The sequence below is a fragment of the Desmodus rotundus genome, chromosome 7 (genome assembly GCF_022682495.2).
Source record: "Desmodus rotundus isolate HL8 chromosome 7, HLdesRot8A.1, whole genome shotgun sequence".
Classification (NCBI taxonomy): domain Eukaryota; kingdom Metazoa; phylum Chordata; class Mammalia; order Chiroptera; family Phyllostomidae; genus Desmodus; species Desmodus rotundus.
The window spans coordinates 12,866,520-12,878,699 of NC_071393.1; the positions used below are offsets into that span (position 1 = coordinate 12,866,520).

The following is a 12,180-nucleotide window of genomic DNA, read 5'->3' on the forward strand; positions in this document are numbered from 1 at the left end:
CTTCCAGGAGCCCCGTGCCCCCTACTTGAAAATGAAAAAGTGGCCCCATACTAACCCTGACAAGCTCAGGGGAGGTCAAACTCAGAGACCTAGAGTAACCACACGGGATGGGCTGAAAGTAACTTTCTAACTAGAATCAAGTCACGGTGGGTGGTCATGTCCTAGGCCGGCATCTTTCTGGACAAAGGTCAGTCTTCACCTTAACTGAGTGTCCGTTGCCTTTTTGCATCTAGGATAACAGGCCTTTAGGAGGTCGGGGTGATTTCCTTTCCTTTTTCCGGACGCTCAGGGCACAATCTCGCGTGAGGGCTGGCGACCACGGAGCCCTCATAGCTGTTGTGAACTGTTAACCATCCCGTACCCGCCTGTGTCAAAGAAGTATGTGTATATCCGTTGTACTTTTTGTCCAGTCCCAGAGATCTCCCCCCACCCCAGACACCCCTGCCCCTGCTTGGCTTTCTCCCACCTCCTTAATCTATCACCAGTGAATTTCATGTAACCCCCTCACACCTTCCCCCTTGATTCTGATGTCCAAAATAAGTGGTAAACCTGCCGAAGTCCATCGAGATCTTGCTTCCTGGCGATTGTCATCAGTCTGGCTCAAAAACAGTCATAAAAATTCTTGTAGGTTTGGGCATTTCTTACACCGGCCCCCTTTTTGCCGTACCTCCTGGCCTCTCTCACCTCTGCAAGCTGGACTCAGTTACTCTCTAGCTAAGTCCTGGTCAAACACCCTGGTGCCTGGGATTCCAGACACCTCAGATGGACATGCCCAAACCTGAGCTAAGCCACTAACCTCCCCACACCCTCCCACCCTGGCCACTTTAGCCAGAGTCTAGCCTAGAACGCCCCCGCATCCTCACTCCTCCCATTCAGTGGCCCCTGCCTCTCTACCCACTCAGGGCTACATTTGAGCTTCCCCCCATCTCCCCTCACCCCTCCCCCACCAAAATCCCCTCAAAGTCCCGCTTTGGTCCAGATACATTCTTGCCTTTCTGGGACTCCACCCCTTCCTCTGTGCTCTGTCCTGCTGGGACTTCATGCCAGCCCTCTTCTTTCAGACCCCAGCCTCAGTGTCACCTCCAACAGAAGCCCTCCTCCACCTCCGGGTGAGGTGCCTTTCTGGGCTCCCGCTGCGTGGAGCAGCTCCTCGCCTCTGTGGGTAGCTGTCAGTGTGACCTGGTGCGTCTGCCTTAGTCTCCGCAGCACCCTCAGTGCCCAGCCCTCATCCCTGAACGGCGGAGGGATGGCTTCGGGCGGCAGAATGGATTCAGGATAGAGCCTCGGGAGAGTCGTTGGCAAAAAGAGCAGGCACAGCGACCGGACACGCTGTGTGCCAGACCCTTTCCTTGTTCTGTCTGACCCTACAACGCCTTTGCCAGGTGGGCATCTTATTTCCCCCATTTTACAGATGAGGAAACGGAGGTCGACAGAGGTCGAATACTGTCTGCCCGAATCGGTGTCCACTCAGGAGCTCGGAATGTCACTTTATTCAGAAACAGAGCCTTTGCAGATGCCACTACTTAAGGTGGCGTCATATTGGATTAGGGTGCAGCTCTAAATCCAATGACTAGTGTCTGAGACGGCCGTGTGAAAAGAGAGACTCAGAGGGAAAGCTGATGGAGGCGGGTGATGCAGCCGCAAGTCAAGGAAAGTCAAGAGCTGCTGGCAACACCGGGAAAGGGCAGAGGCATCCTTTCCTGGCGCCTTCGGAGAGACCGTGGCCCTGCGACGCCTCGGTTCCCGACTTCCGGCCTCCAGAACTCTGACAGGACCGATCTCTGCTGTCGTCAGCAACCCAGTGTGTGGTCATTTGCTCTGACAGCCACAGAAAACCAACACCGCTACCTACTTTGCCCACGTTTGCACACCCCCCAGGTGGCAGATCCAGGGAATCGGACCTGGGTCCTGCGGAAGCCTGACATCCTGGCCCCGCAGAGCTGGCTCCTGGAGACACTGCCTCCTCAGAGCATCCTTCCTCCTCGTGAGCCCCAATCCACCCTGCGTTCTTCTTGGCAGGGGCTGCCAAGAGACTCAGTGTCATCTGGCTACTTGCTGAAGGATCCTCAACCCTGGGCTTGGGGTATCCCCCTGGTGGACAGAGAAGAAGCTCAAAGGTCTAGTTCTGGTCACAGCCACAGCCCGTCATGCAGCCTGCTGAGTCATCTGGACCTTGGTTTCCTGTCACTCCCTCTGGGCTACCACATGGGTGGCCAAGGGCTCGGGAAGCCAAAGGTGTGGCGGCACCCGCTTACCTTGTGGTTGCCCCCAGAAGGGCCTGGGGTCTGGCTGTCTCCCCCTCAACTCTCTGGCTCTCCAGCCTCTGCCTTGCCAGCTGCCCAGTGTGTAGGGCTGCCTCCAGAGGCCTGTTACAAGCCCCTGAACCTCTACATCAGCCCTGGGCGTCAAGAGGGCAAATTCACGACCGCCTACCCCACGGGGTCGCCACAAGCACAGCTTTGCTACCCAGGAGGACTCCGGGGAGTGCGGCCATCAGGCTTTAGTCAAGGACACGTGAGGACTAGCTGGGGAGAATGACGCCTCCACTCCCGATGTCACAGCTCTGGCTCTGGGGACTCCTGCTCGAGTCAGGTTAGGCCAGAAACAGTCCCCAGGAGCCAGGCCAACTTAAGCATCGCCAGTAGAAGGCTAAGGGAAACCCAGCCAGGCCACCTCCCTCCTTCCCCAGAAAAATGTCCTCTAGGAAGCTCCCAGCCGGGGACACAGAGGGTGGGGTGGGGGTGAGGGGCAGGCTCCGCTGGACTCTAAGCTCGGGCACCCTCCACCCCCCTGCCACTGCCTGGTTAGCCCCTTTCATGACGTGAGGCTCACCCCTCCTTCCCCTCCCCCCCCCCATAGCCCCACCTCAGTCTCACTTTTGAGGTGACAGTATCCTGGCCTGGCTCAACCTCTGGAAGGATAAGATCAGGATCTGGGAGTCATCCCAGCTCTGGCTCAGCCCTGAGCCTGTCGGGGAGGGAGGGGAGTGTCTTACCAGGCTGCCAATTCAGGACAGGGAGTCTGACAGGTCTCCGGGGCTCTGGGGCCGCTGTTTGAGTCTCTGGCCCTGTCACCACCACGTCGGTTTAGAGACAGCTCTGAGGGAAGGCAGGCCGGGAAGTCATGCAGATTTGCCAGAGAGGAAACCTGTGGTGCCAAGGTGGCCCCAGGACAGCGCTGGCCACGGAAGCGGGAGCGGAGGCCCCTGGATCCAGCCAGCAGTTGCCAGGACAGGGGAGAGCCCGGGATAGAGAGGCCCTGGGAACAGGTCCAATGGGGGTGCCCAAGCAGGCCACATTAGGGGTGGAGGTTCGGTGAGTGCTCAGGGGTTGAGGACACTGCCTGTCTCAGGGGCTCAGCCCCAGGGGACTGCACAGCCCAACGCCCCGTCCCCAGACACACCCCTGGGCAGGCAGTGCTCCATCTAATGGAAGGAGCCTGACACTGCCTGCATCTCACCGTGGGCCCTTGGACGGTCCCCCCTCACCTCCCCACCTCCCGTTCTGCACCTGTGTCCAGACACACTGACCTCACGGGCTGGACACAGCCTTCTTGTGGTGGCAGTGCGGGCCTGGAGCCTAGCGCCCCAGATGCCTTCTACCCAAGGAACGTGAGAGGCCCAGAGCTGCGGACACTGCTTGAGATGGGCAGATCCCTATTACACTGCTTGACATGGGCAGGTCCCTATTTCAAGCCTGGTCCGGGAGGAGCCAGGGCCCCCTCTTATCACACTGCCCACCCACCTCTTATCAGGCAGGAAAGCCCGAAGGCAGGAGCAGGTGCCGATTGCCCAGCTGGGCTTAACCATTAACCAGCATTCCTCATCCCATTTATCTCCCAGGTCTGAGGTCAGAGGCCTGGGTCAGAGGGGGCGGCTCCACCCTGCCTGCCCAGCCTGTCCCCAACCAAGCAGGGCAGGGCAGTAGATAGTTGTCATTGTAGGGGTGTAGGGGTCAGATACTACAATTGCCCTCCGCTGGGGTGATTCCTGAAAGCGTGTCTTGGCAAACGTTCGGTGGAACCCGCACCCACCCCGCCCCAACTCCAAGTCCAGTGCTCTTTGCACCGCCAAAGCCACTGTTCCACAGCCAGCGCTGGGGCCAGAAGGGTTTGGAGGCGCCAAGCGCCACCTCGTCCTGGCTGGGCTCAGCGACTGCCCCGGGCAGGACAGAGCTCCAGAGCCCAGTCTAGCGCGGGCGAGGGACTCTCTTCCAGCAAGATCCCCCAAACCAAGTGCCTGGGAGCTCTGGGGCCCGAGCAGGAACCCCCACGCCCTCTCTTCCCGGGCTGTGGCCCGGCAGGGATGCGTAGCCTCGGACCGGCGTTCCCCACCCCGCGCAGCTCGAGCCGCGGGCGGGGCCGGAGCAAGCCGAGGGCGGGGGCGTGGCTCAGACCGTCTGGCCTCTTGCCCGCTGAGCGCCAGCAGCGCCGCGGCCATGGGGGCGCGGCTGGGCCGGAGGTGCAGACCCGCGGCTGGCTCCGAGGCTGGGGCGGCGGCGGGGTGCGAGCCCGCGCCCTATGAGCGCCGGGTGCGCTGGCTCCGCGAGATCCAGTCCACGCTCCGCGAGCAGCGGCCCGAGCGCGCCCGGCAGCTGCTGCGCCTCCTGCGCCAGGCGAGAGAAGGAGAGGGCCCGCCCGAGCTGGAGGCCAGGGAGGGGCTGCGGGCAGCGGGCCTTGAAGGGGCCGGGAGTCAGGGCCTGGCCTAGGAGAGAAGGGAATGCTGGCCAGGCAGGATCCGAGGGGAGGGTACCATTGACTGCCCGGGTGGGAGTCTCGTCTGTGCAAGAGCGAGGGAGGGAGGGCAGCAGGCTAGAGTAAAGGCCACTGAAGCCGGGAGAACTGTGAGTGTGGAGGGGAGGGCAGCTCCGTGTTTGTGCTCCGGGGTTTGAGGCCAGCTGTGTGTGGAGGGTGCTCCAAGCTAAGAGGTAAGAGCCCAGGTTCAGGCCTAGGCAGGAAAGGGGTGGTTGCTGGGAGGAGTGGCAAATGTGGGCATCTTGTACTGAGGGGCAGTGGGAAGCCCTCCGCTCTCCCTTCCTCCAGGGTGAGGGGAAGCACTGGACCCTGGGGGGCAGCTCACGTCCACTGAGTGCTCACGCCCATTGAGTGCACACCCCTGGCATCTGCACATCACACCACCTCTGGACAGGCCGGGGCTCTGGCCCCACACACACTGGGTATCTGAGTCCCAGATCCCAAGCCCAGGGTTGCTGTGCCCCTGGGTCCTGGTCCCAGCATCACCAGTAGGCAGGCCACTCGCCTCTCTGCACACACCCCTACCACCTACCTCATCCCTGTAAGCTGAAGTCAGCCGAGCATTTCTTTGGCCTGCAGGTGGATGATTAGCGATGGGAACTGAAACTTGGAGAAAAGTGGTGAGCTGAGGACCACAGAGCAGTTTGGGGACCAGCCAAGGCCACAGCCCAACCTCCATTCTCCCAGCCCTGCTTCTGCTGCTGCACTCCTCTCTGGGCTCGGCAGGCTGGAAAGGTGGGGCTGGCCCTTTAAGGGGAGCTGTCCAGACCAGCAGAAAGCAGGCTGTGGTCTGGGGCCCTGTCTAGGTCAGCCTGGGCTCACCAGCCACCCCTCCCTTTTGGATCCTCCCTAGCTGGCATCTGTGACGTGAACCCGAATGGGGTTTAAAATGCAAACAGCAGGGCAGCAGTGAACCAGCCGACTACCCAGAGGCACAGATCTCTGTCTGGGATGGCATCTGCAGCCCAAGGCCCGGCTGGGCGTTGTAGCTGGGGAACCAGATAGGTTGCACCATCGTGTCCCAGAGGTTGGGATTCCAAGCCCAATGAGAGGCCGGCCCTGCCCCATGGCTCCCAGGGACTCTGCAGTCAGGGCCTTTGGACGTTCCTTCCTGGCCTGTCTTCCTGTGCGACGTGGGGCTTATGTGTCGAACATGTCACCCTCTGGCTTGGGTTGGGGGAGCCCACATGGGTTCTGAAGGCCCCTTCTGGCAGTGCCTGCCCCATCAGCTTGTCAGTATATCCTCTAACCAGACCCTCTAAAAGGTTGTCTAACACCACACCGGGCCTGTGGGAGTAACGGGGTCAAGCACGGAAAGAAGGGAGGCCAGGGTCCCTGACAGTGGGGTCTCTGCAAGGGATGAGAGCTTTGGAGGCTGGACAAGGAGGGCAGATGACAGGCTTCAGAGAGTCCTAAGGCTGCGTGAATCTGTAGTCACACAACTTCGAGAGCATTTGGTCTCCACCGAAGGGGTTAAGGGTCAAGCTCAGGTGTGTGTTTCATAGAGCTACTCCGGCAGCCTGACGGTGGAACTGGGAGGGGGTTGGGAGGCCACGAGCCCCAGGAGCAGGCTGTTGGATGAGGTGTGACCCTCCCTGAGCAGAGGGGAGGAAGAGCTGGACGGAGAGGAGTGAGGGAGAGCACAGACTGATTCCTGGCCCCTGGGAGGATGGGGATGACCACACCCCTTACCAAGCCGGGACACAGGTGGGGCAGCTTCAGGGCAGGAGATGAACTTACCCAGCCTGAGCTGAGACAGAGAGGTCCACCCCCACAGGAAGGGCCTGGACCTGTGGGCAAACCCATGGTGGCAGGAGCTCGGGGGCGCTTAGAAATAGGTGGAAGAGGCAAAGGGCCCAAATGGAATATAGGAGGACAGTGGCCTTTGGGGGTCATCAGAGGAACCCCGAAAGAATCCCCCAGACAAGCCCAACCCCAGAAAGGGCAAGAAGGCACTGCATGGTATTTTAGCTCCAGGGAACCAGTCCAAGGCTCCAGGACCTGCTTGTCACCTCCCCGAGGCCCCTGCTGCACCGACCCTCTCCCCACCTAAAAGGTCCCCCTGCTCTTGGACAGTCAGCCCACTGCCACCTGGGGAGACTCCAGCACACCTAGGGAGAGAGACGGAGAGGGGGCAATGGATGTGAGGGGCTCCGGTTGGCTGCGAGGTCTGGAGAAAGGGGGCCTGGCTCTTGGTTCACTCAACTCTTCACCATCCACAGGACCTGGGCCTTGAGGGGACCCTTCTCACTGACATCCTCTACAGGAATGTGGCCTTCGTCAACCTGGTGGACCCCATCTCCCATGACCTGCTTGTGAACTTGGCCCGGGACCTGCAGTGCCCCAAGACGGTGAGGCTAGTAGGCAAGGACCTCAGGCTGGGCAGTTTGGGGGACGGGGGTCCTGAGAGCCCGGGGCTGGAGGCAAAGAGCCTGGGTCCCCATTCAGTTTGCTTTGAGGCCTTGGCAGGTCACCGCCCCTCTCTGGGATGTGCTGCCAGTTTCAGTGTGTTCGGGTGGCCAGCGACTGGGGCAAGTGCGAGTTGGGCGGGCCGTTTGCCGAGGGACAGCACTGTGCACCAGGCCCTGAGACCCAGGCAGGAAGTGTATGGGGACGCAGAATGTTCTGACAAATGCGCTGGTGGACCCAGACTCCCGGCCTCAGTTCCAGGGCCAGGAGAGAACCACCCGCCCCCATCCACACATTCCCATTTTGTAGGGATACCCTTGGGGACAAGTGCTCACTGCTTCCACAAGGAAGTCCCTCCTCGTATTGAGCGGCGTCTGCCTCCAGCAGCCTCCACCCTCTTTCCCCCTTGCACCCCGTCTGCCCAGAACCCCGCTCTGGTGGCGCCGTGAGCAAGGCAGGTGCTGTGCTCCTGACTCAGCCTGCGGCCAGCTCCCAGCCCCCACCCCTTCATCACAGTGGGCCTGTGTGAAACCGGGGTGCCCACTGCGGGCCCTGCCAGTTCTGGAGCCCCCACACCCCTGAGCAGTTACCACCGAGGATCTGGCATGGCCTAGAGCCTTCATGGTGACCGCTGGGGTTTGCCGCCATGGTGCACGCGCTGTGAACAGGGGCTGGGTGAAGGACATATGGGTAGCGGAGCGTGCTTGGTGCCAGCCTGTGGGAAGCAGGGCACCCCTGCTTTCGGCCCGAGTGAGGCTTCCACGCGGGCCACTGAGGACCAGGAGAGAGCCAGGTGCGGGTGCTGCAGCACGCTCACCCCCCAGCCCTGGTGGCGCAGACCCAGGCCCCACAGGCGCGGTCCAGATTGGAGAGGAAGAGGAAGAAGGGCATGCTGACCTGACTCGTTCCTATTCTCTGGGGTGGCATCAGTGGAGTGAGGCTCCCTGGAGGGCCTGGTCCTGCCTCCCCTGTGGCAAATCCCGGGGGAGCGCCGAGGTGGGCAGAGAGCCGGCTGATAGCCTGAGACGCTGGCCCTGGGCCTGACGATGGGGAACAAGGGCCCATTGTCTGGGGTTCCTCCCGCTGGGCACTGTGGGCCTCCGACCCGCCAGTCCAGCTCCCAGCGGGCAGCCTCTCCTGGCTCTGAGCCAGGCTGTGGCCAGGTGGGGGGGTGGGCAGGGGAGGCCAGTGGGCAGCTCAGTGATCCATGATGAATGACTGCTCTCCTGCACACTTAGACCCCCAGGGCCCAGGGTGGGGTGGGGGTGGGGGGTTCGGTCTCTGCCTGACAGCGCTGTCCCCCGACAGGACTATGAGCTCTGGAAGTCCTCGGACAAAATTTGCCGGCAGCTCATCTACCACCTCACCCCTCACTCCAAGGGGCAGAGAGAGTCCAGCCTGCCCCAGAAGAAGACCCAGAGCTGGTAAGGGGAGTCCAGCCACAGCCCTGCCTCATACTGCTTAGGGTCCCTTCCCAGGCTGATGGGGGCAGGCAGGGCCCGCCCTACGGGAGTATCCAGGCTTCTCTCAGAAAGAGGGTGGGCCCCTCACCCTCATCTGCATCACGGCCTCAGCCCTGGAGGCCAGGCTGGCCGATGGCAGCAGACGTCCCCCACCCTGAGCTGCACTGCCTGCCTCCTGCCATCCACTCATCGAGGCCTCAGTCTCTGGCCTGTCACAGGGCCTGGCCCCCCTGAATAAAGGTGACCTTTGCAGGTGTCAGGGTGTGAGGAAGACAGATTCTGAGTTTTGATTCCCATTTTACTGGGAAGGGGAATGAGGCAGAGAGAGGCAAAGTGGCTGGCCTAAGGCCACCCCGCCCTGATTTTCCTGCATCCCTTTGGGAATTCTGTGCCGGGCTGCCTGAAGCTCAGGCATCCACAGCTGGCCCGATAGCCCGCTCTGCCGTGGGACCCTCCTGTCACCCACTCCAGCACAGCCCATGGCCACACACAGCTTAGGAACCGGCCATGGGCACCAAGACCCAGAGGCCCAGGGCCCCCGCCCTCCCTCAGGCCTGGTAGCCCAGAGCATCCAGTTTCCTGCTGTACCAGGTGAGGGCGAGGGAGGTGGTCCTACTGTCCTCGGCCCCCAGTCGGGCCAGCCTGCCTAGTGGGCCACGCTCAGTGACTGGAGAGGCTGCAAGGGGGTTCCAGGGTCAGCGGGGACCCTCCCCTGTCTCTAAACTTCCTTTCCAGCTGACAATGCAGAAAGCCCTTCCCCACCGCAGGACCCACCCCCACACTCCCACCACCTCCCTTCTTGCTACCCTGGGCCTGTCCCCTCTCTAGCCCCAAGGCTGGGGGACCAGTCTGTCACCCTCATCTCTCCCTAAGGAACATCTATCCTGGCCCCCAAAGCATCGACCTTAGAGGAGGCACGTGACAGAACGTGTGGGCTCAGGAGTTGGAGCACCTTGGTTCGGAGACCTGGCTCCCCGCTTAGTGGTGTGTGACCGCAGAAGAGACTCACACCTCTCTGTGGGTCCATCTGCTCCCTTGCAGAATGCAGCAGTCATCCCTGCCCCGCTGGGTCGGCATAACAGTAGGTGAGCCAAAGTGGCAGGTGTGGTGCTGCAGGGACACGGGTTTTGTAGCAGCGCACGGAGCCTGAACAGGTGCAGGTTTGATCCTCACAGCAACCAGGTGCCCTCTGCCCAAAGGGGAACAGGTACAGAGAGGGTCCGAGCTTCGCCCACAGCCACTCCCTCAGAGGGGCAGTTTGGTCCCGGCTCGCCTGGGCTGTAGGGCCTGGGCCTCCCCACCTCCCTGGGCCGCCCCAGTGGGTCACTGTCTTTGGCCAGTGGGGCCTGCCTGGGCCGCGGGCCCTTGCTCAGTCCACTCCCTCTGCAACCTTCCCACAGTCTCAAGAGCAGCCTCCAGAACACTCTGCCGGCGGGGGAGACTGTGAACCTTTCAGGGGTCCCATTGTCCACGCGGGACGTGGAGCACATGAAGCGCTACCTGGGCGGCCAGGGCGCCGGGCTCACCGTGCTGGACCTGAGCTTCACGGGACTGAGCGACCAGCTGCTGCACCTGCTGCTGCCCAGCCTCTGGACGCTGCCCCGCCTCTCCCAGCTCCTGCTCAACGGCAACCGGCTGACGCGGGCCGCGGCCCTCGAGCTCACCGAGGCCGTCAAGGACAGCACCAAGTTCCCTGCGCTGGCCTGGGTGGACCTGGGCAACAATGAGGACGTGGCCTCCCTGCCCCAGCCCCTGTTGGTTGGCCTGCGCCGGCGGCTGAGCCAACGCACCTCGCTCCCCACCATCTACGAGGGCCTGGACCTGGAGTCCGAGGGCAGTGCGGCCGGAGCCACCACTGCCGCCTCCACCTGGGGCTCCGCAGCTGCTGGGCCAGGGTCTGAGTTTCAGGCCTGCTGCACCAGGTGACCTGCCGCCCGCCCTGGCTCCTGCTACCTGACTGACAATGCTCCCAAGCACATGGGGTGGGGGTGGCGGAGGGCCTGGAGGCCCCACCAGGCCCTCAGAGATCCAATGCTCAGCCTGGGATTAAGGAGATGGATGGAGAATGGGCTCATCGGAGGCTGGAGGGTCCGCCCAGGCTGGGGTCTCGGCCTTTCCTCGGCAGGCAGGGTCCATTGCCTGCTGCGCAGACCTCCCAATAAAGGGCGATGCTCCCTCTGCCTCAGCCTTTCTGCACCGTGGACACTGGGCGCCAGGCCAGCCTGGCTGCTGGGTGGGGAGAAGGGGGAGCCAAGTGTTCATGGGCCCTGCCTGTCCAAAGGGGAAGGACCGAGCTCACACTGATCTGCCTTCAGGTGCTCCCTGGGCAGAGGCCAAGGAGTATGGGGCAGGTCCATCTGTGGGCTGTGGAGTTACAGGAGCCCTCCAGGGACCTGGCCCTCACGCCTGGGCAGGACCTGGTCAGGCTGGGGAGGGGCTCTGGAAGCCCAGAGAGGGGCAACAGTCAGAATGGGGCCCACAGCAAGCTCATGCCTTGGCCCTGGCTGCTGACCTCCCGACCAGGGCCCCTTGGGCTGGACACGGCCCTGCTGACCGGAGGCCAGGCTCGTCTCCCCAGAGCACAGCACTGCCCAGCACCCCAGCACTTCCCGCCCCCAGGCCTCCTGTACTTGGTGAGTGGGCGACTCCTCGGGACTAGGGGACACATCAGACCAGAGATGGAGAGCATGAATTTCCCCTCCAGGCCCTGGGGGTCCACGCGCACAGTCTTCCCCTGTGGGGACCCCAACACAGCGCGCATGGAGTAGAGTGGGCACAGCCAGCAGCAGGGGACTTGGGCCCAGCAGTCCTTGGGCTTCTCCAAGAGGTGGCTTGTCCCAGCAGAGGGCTGTCTCCCTCCCCACCAGGCTCCAGACCAAAAGCCTGGTGCCGTGGTCGCCCCTCAGCCCTGTGTGGAGAGCTGGAGCTCGGCCCAGCTGGATATCGGGCAGGGCAGAGACAGAAAAGGCATTCAGAGACGCCTTGGGGGAAACTGAGACCCGGAGTGGGGAGGCTCCTGTGCAGAGCCAGGAGGTCAGGTCTGGACCAGGAGGGATCCAGCAGCAGAGGGAGGCCCCACGGGCCAAGGAGAAGGCAGCGGCCCTGGGCTGTGTACCTCAGCCCAGCAGCTCTGACCAGGGGACTGTGCATTGGCAGGGACCACAGCGTATCCTCAGGCCAGCGGGGTGGATAGCAGCCTCTTGGGCCAGAGGGAGACGGCCAAGGAGGGTGGGATGGTGTTGGTCCCAGGATCAGCGGGAAGCAGTGAGGAGGAGGAGCTCCCCTTCTAGGCTGCCTGCCCCACCTCAAATCAGGCCCCACTGGCTTGCACATTCCCAGGACCCCTGACCTGGAGGTGATGGGAAAGGTGTAAGGGGCACCCTGTGGCCCCCAGGCTGCCAGCTCTGCCCTGACTTGCCGTGAGACATGGCCAGGCCTTCTCATCCCAGGGCTTTGGGTCTGTCTTTTCTCTCTGGGGTCTGGCCCCTCCCAGGCTGCCTTGCCTAGTGGCTCGGGAGCCACAGAAGCATCTCCCTGTGCCTGCACCCTGGAACAT

At 62.5% G+C, this 12,180-nt stretch overlaps 1 protein-coding gene across 2 annotated transcripts; it reads left to right on the forward strand.

Annotated features, from left to right (window-relative positions):
• The first annotated feature begins 4,101 nt into the window (after window positions 1–4,101).
• LRRC75B (leucine rich repeat containing 75B) lies at window positions 4,102–10,802 on the forward strand. 2 transcript variants are annotated; one of them, XM_053928590.1, is made up of 4 exons: window positions 4,102–4,613; window positions 7,019–7,103; window positions 8,470–8,585; window positions 10,025–10,802. In XM_053928590.1, exons 1-4 carry the CDS (start codon window positions 4,519–4,521, stop codon window positions 10,548–10,550), a joined length of 822 nt encoding a protein of 273 aa, XP_053784565.1. In that variant the 5' UTR covers window positions 4,102–4,518; the 3' UTR covers window positions 10,551–10,802. The 2 variants fall into 2 exon arrangements, with proteins under 2 accessions (XP_053784565.1, XP_053784564.1); XM_053928589.2 differs by having other exon boundaries at window positions 4,106–4,613; window positions 6,975–7,103.
• Window positions 10,803–12,180: the final 1,378 nt, after the last annotated feature.

Bases quoted from the DNA above. Each gene is read 5' to 3' on its own strand.
- LRRC75B (XM_053928589.2), top strand. From the start codon at position 4,437: ATGGGGGCGCGGCTGGGCCGGAGGTGCAGACCCGCGGCTGGCTCCGAG. The intron at 4,614-6,974 runs GCGAGAGAAGGA...CACCATCCACAG, and splicing joins TGCTGCGCCTCCTGCGCCAG to GACCTGGGCCTTGAGGGGAC. The intron at 7,104-8,469 runs GTGAGGCTAGTA...GTCCCCCGACAG, and splicing joins ACCTGCAGTGCCCCAAGACG to GACTATGAGCTCTGGAAGTC.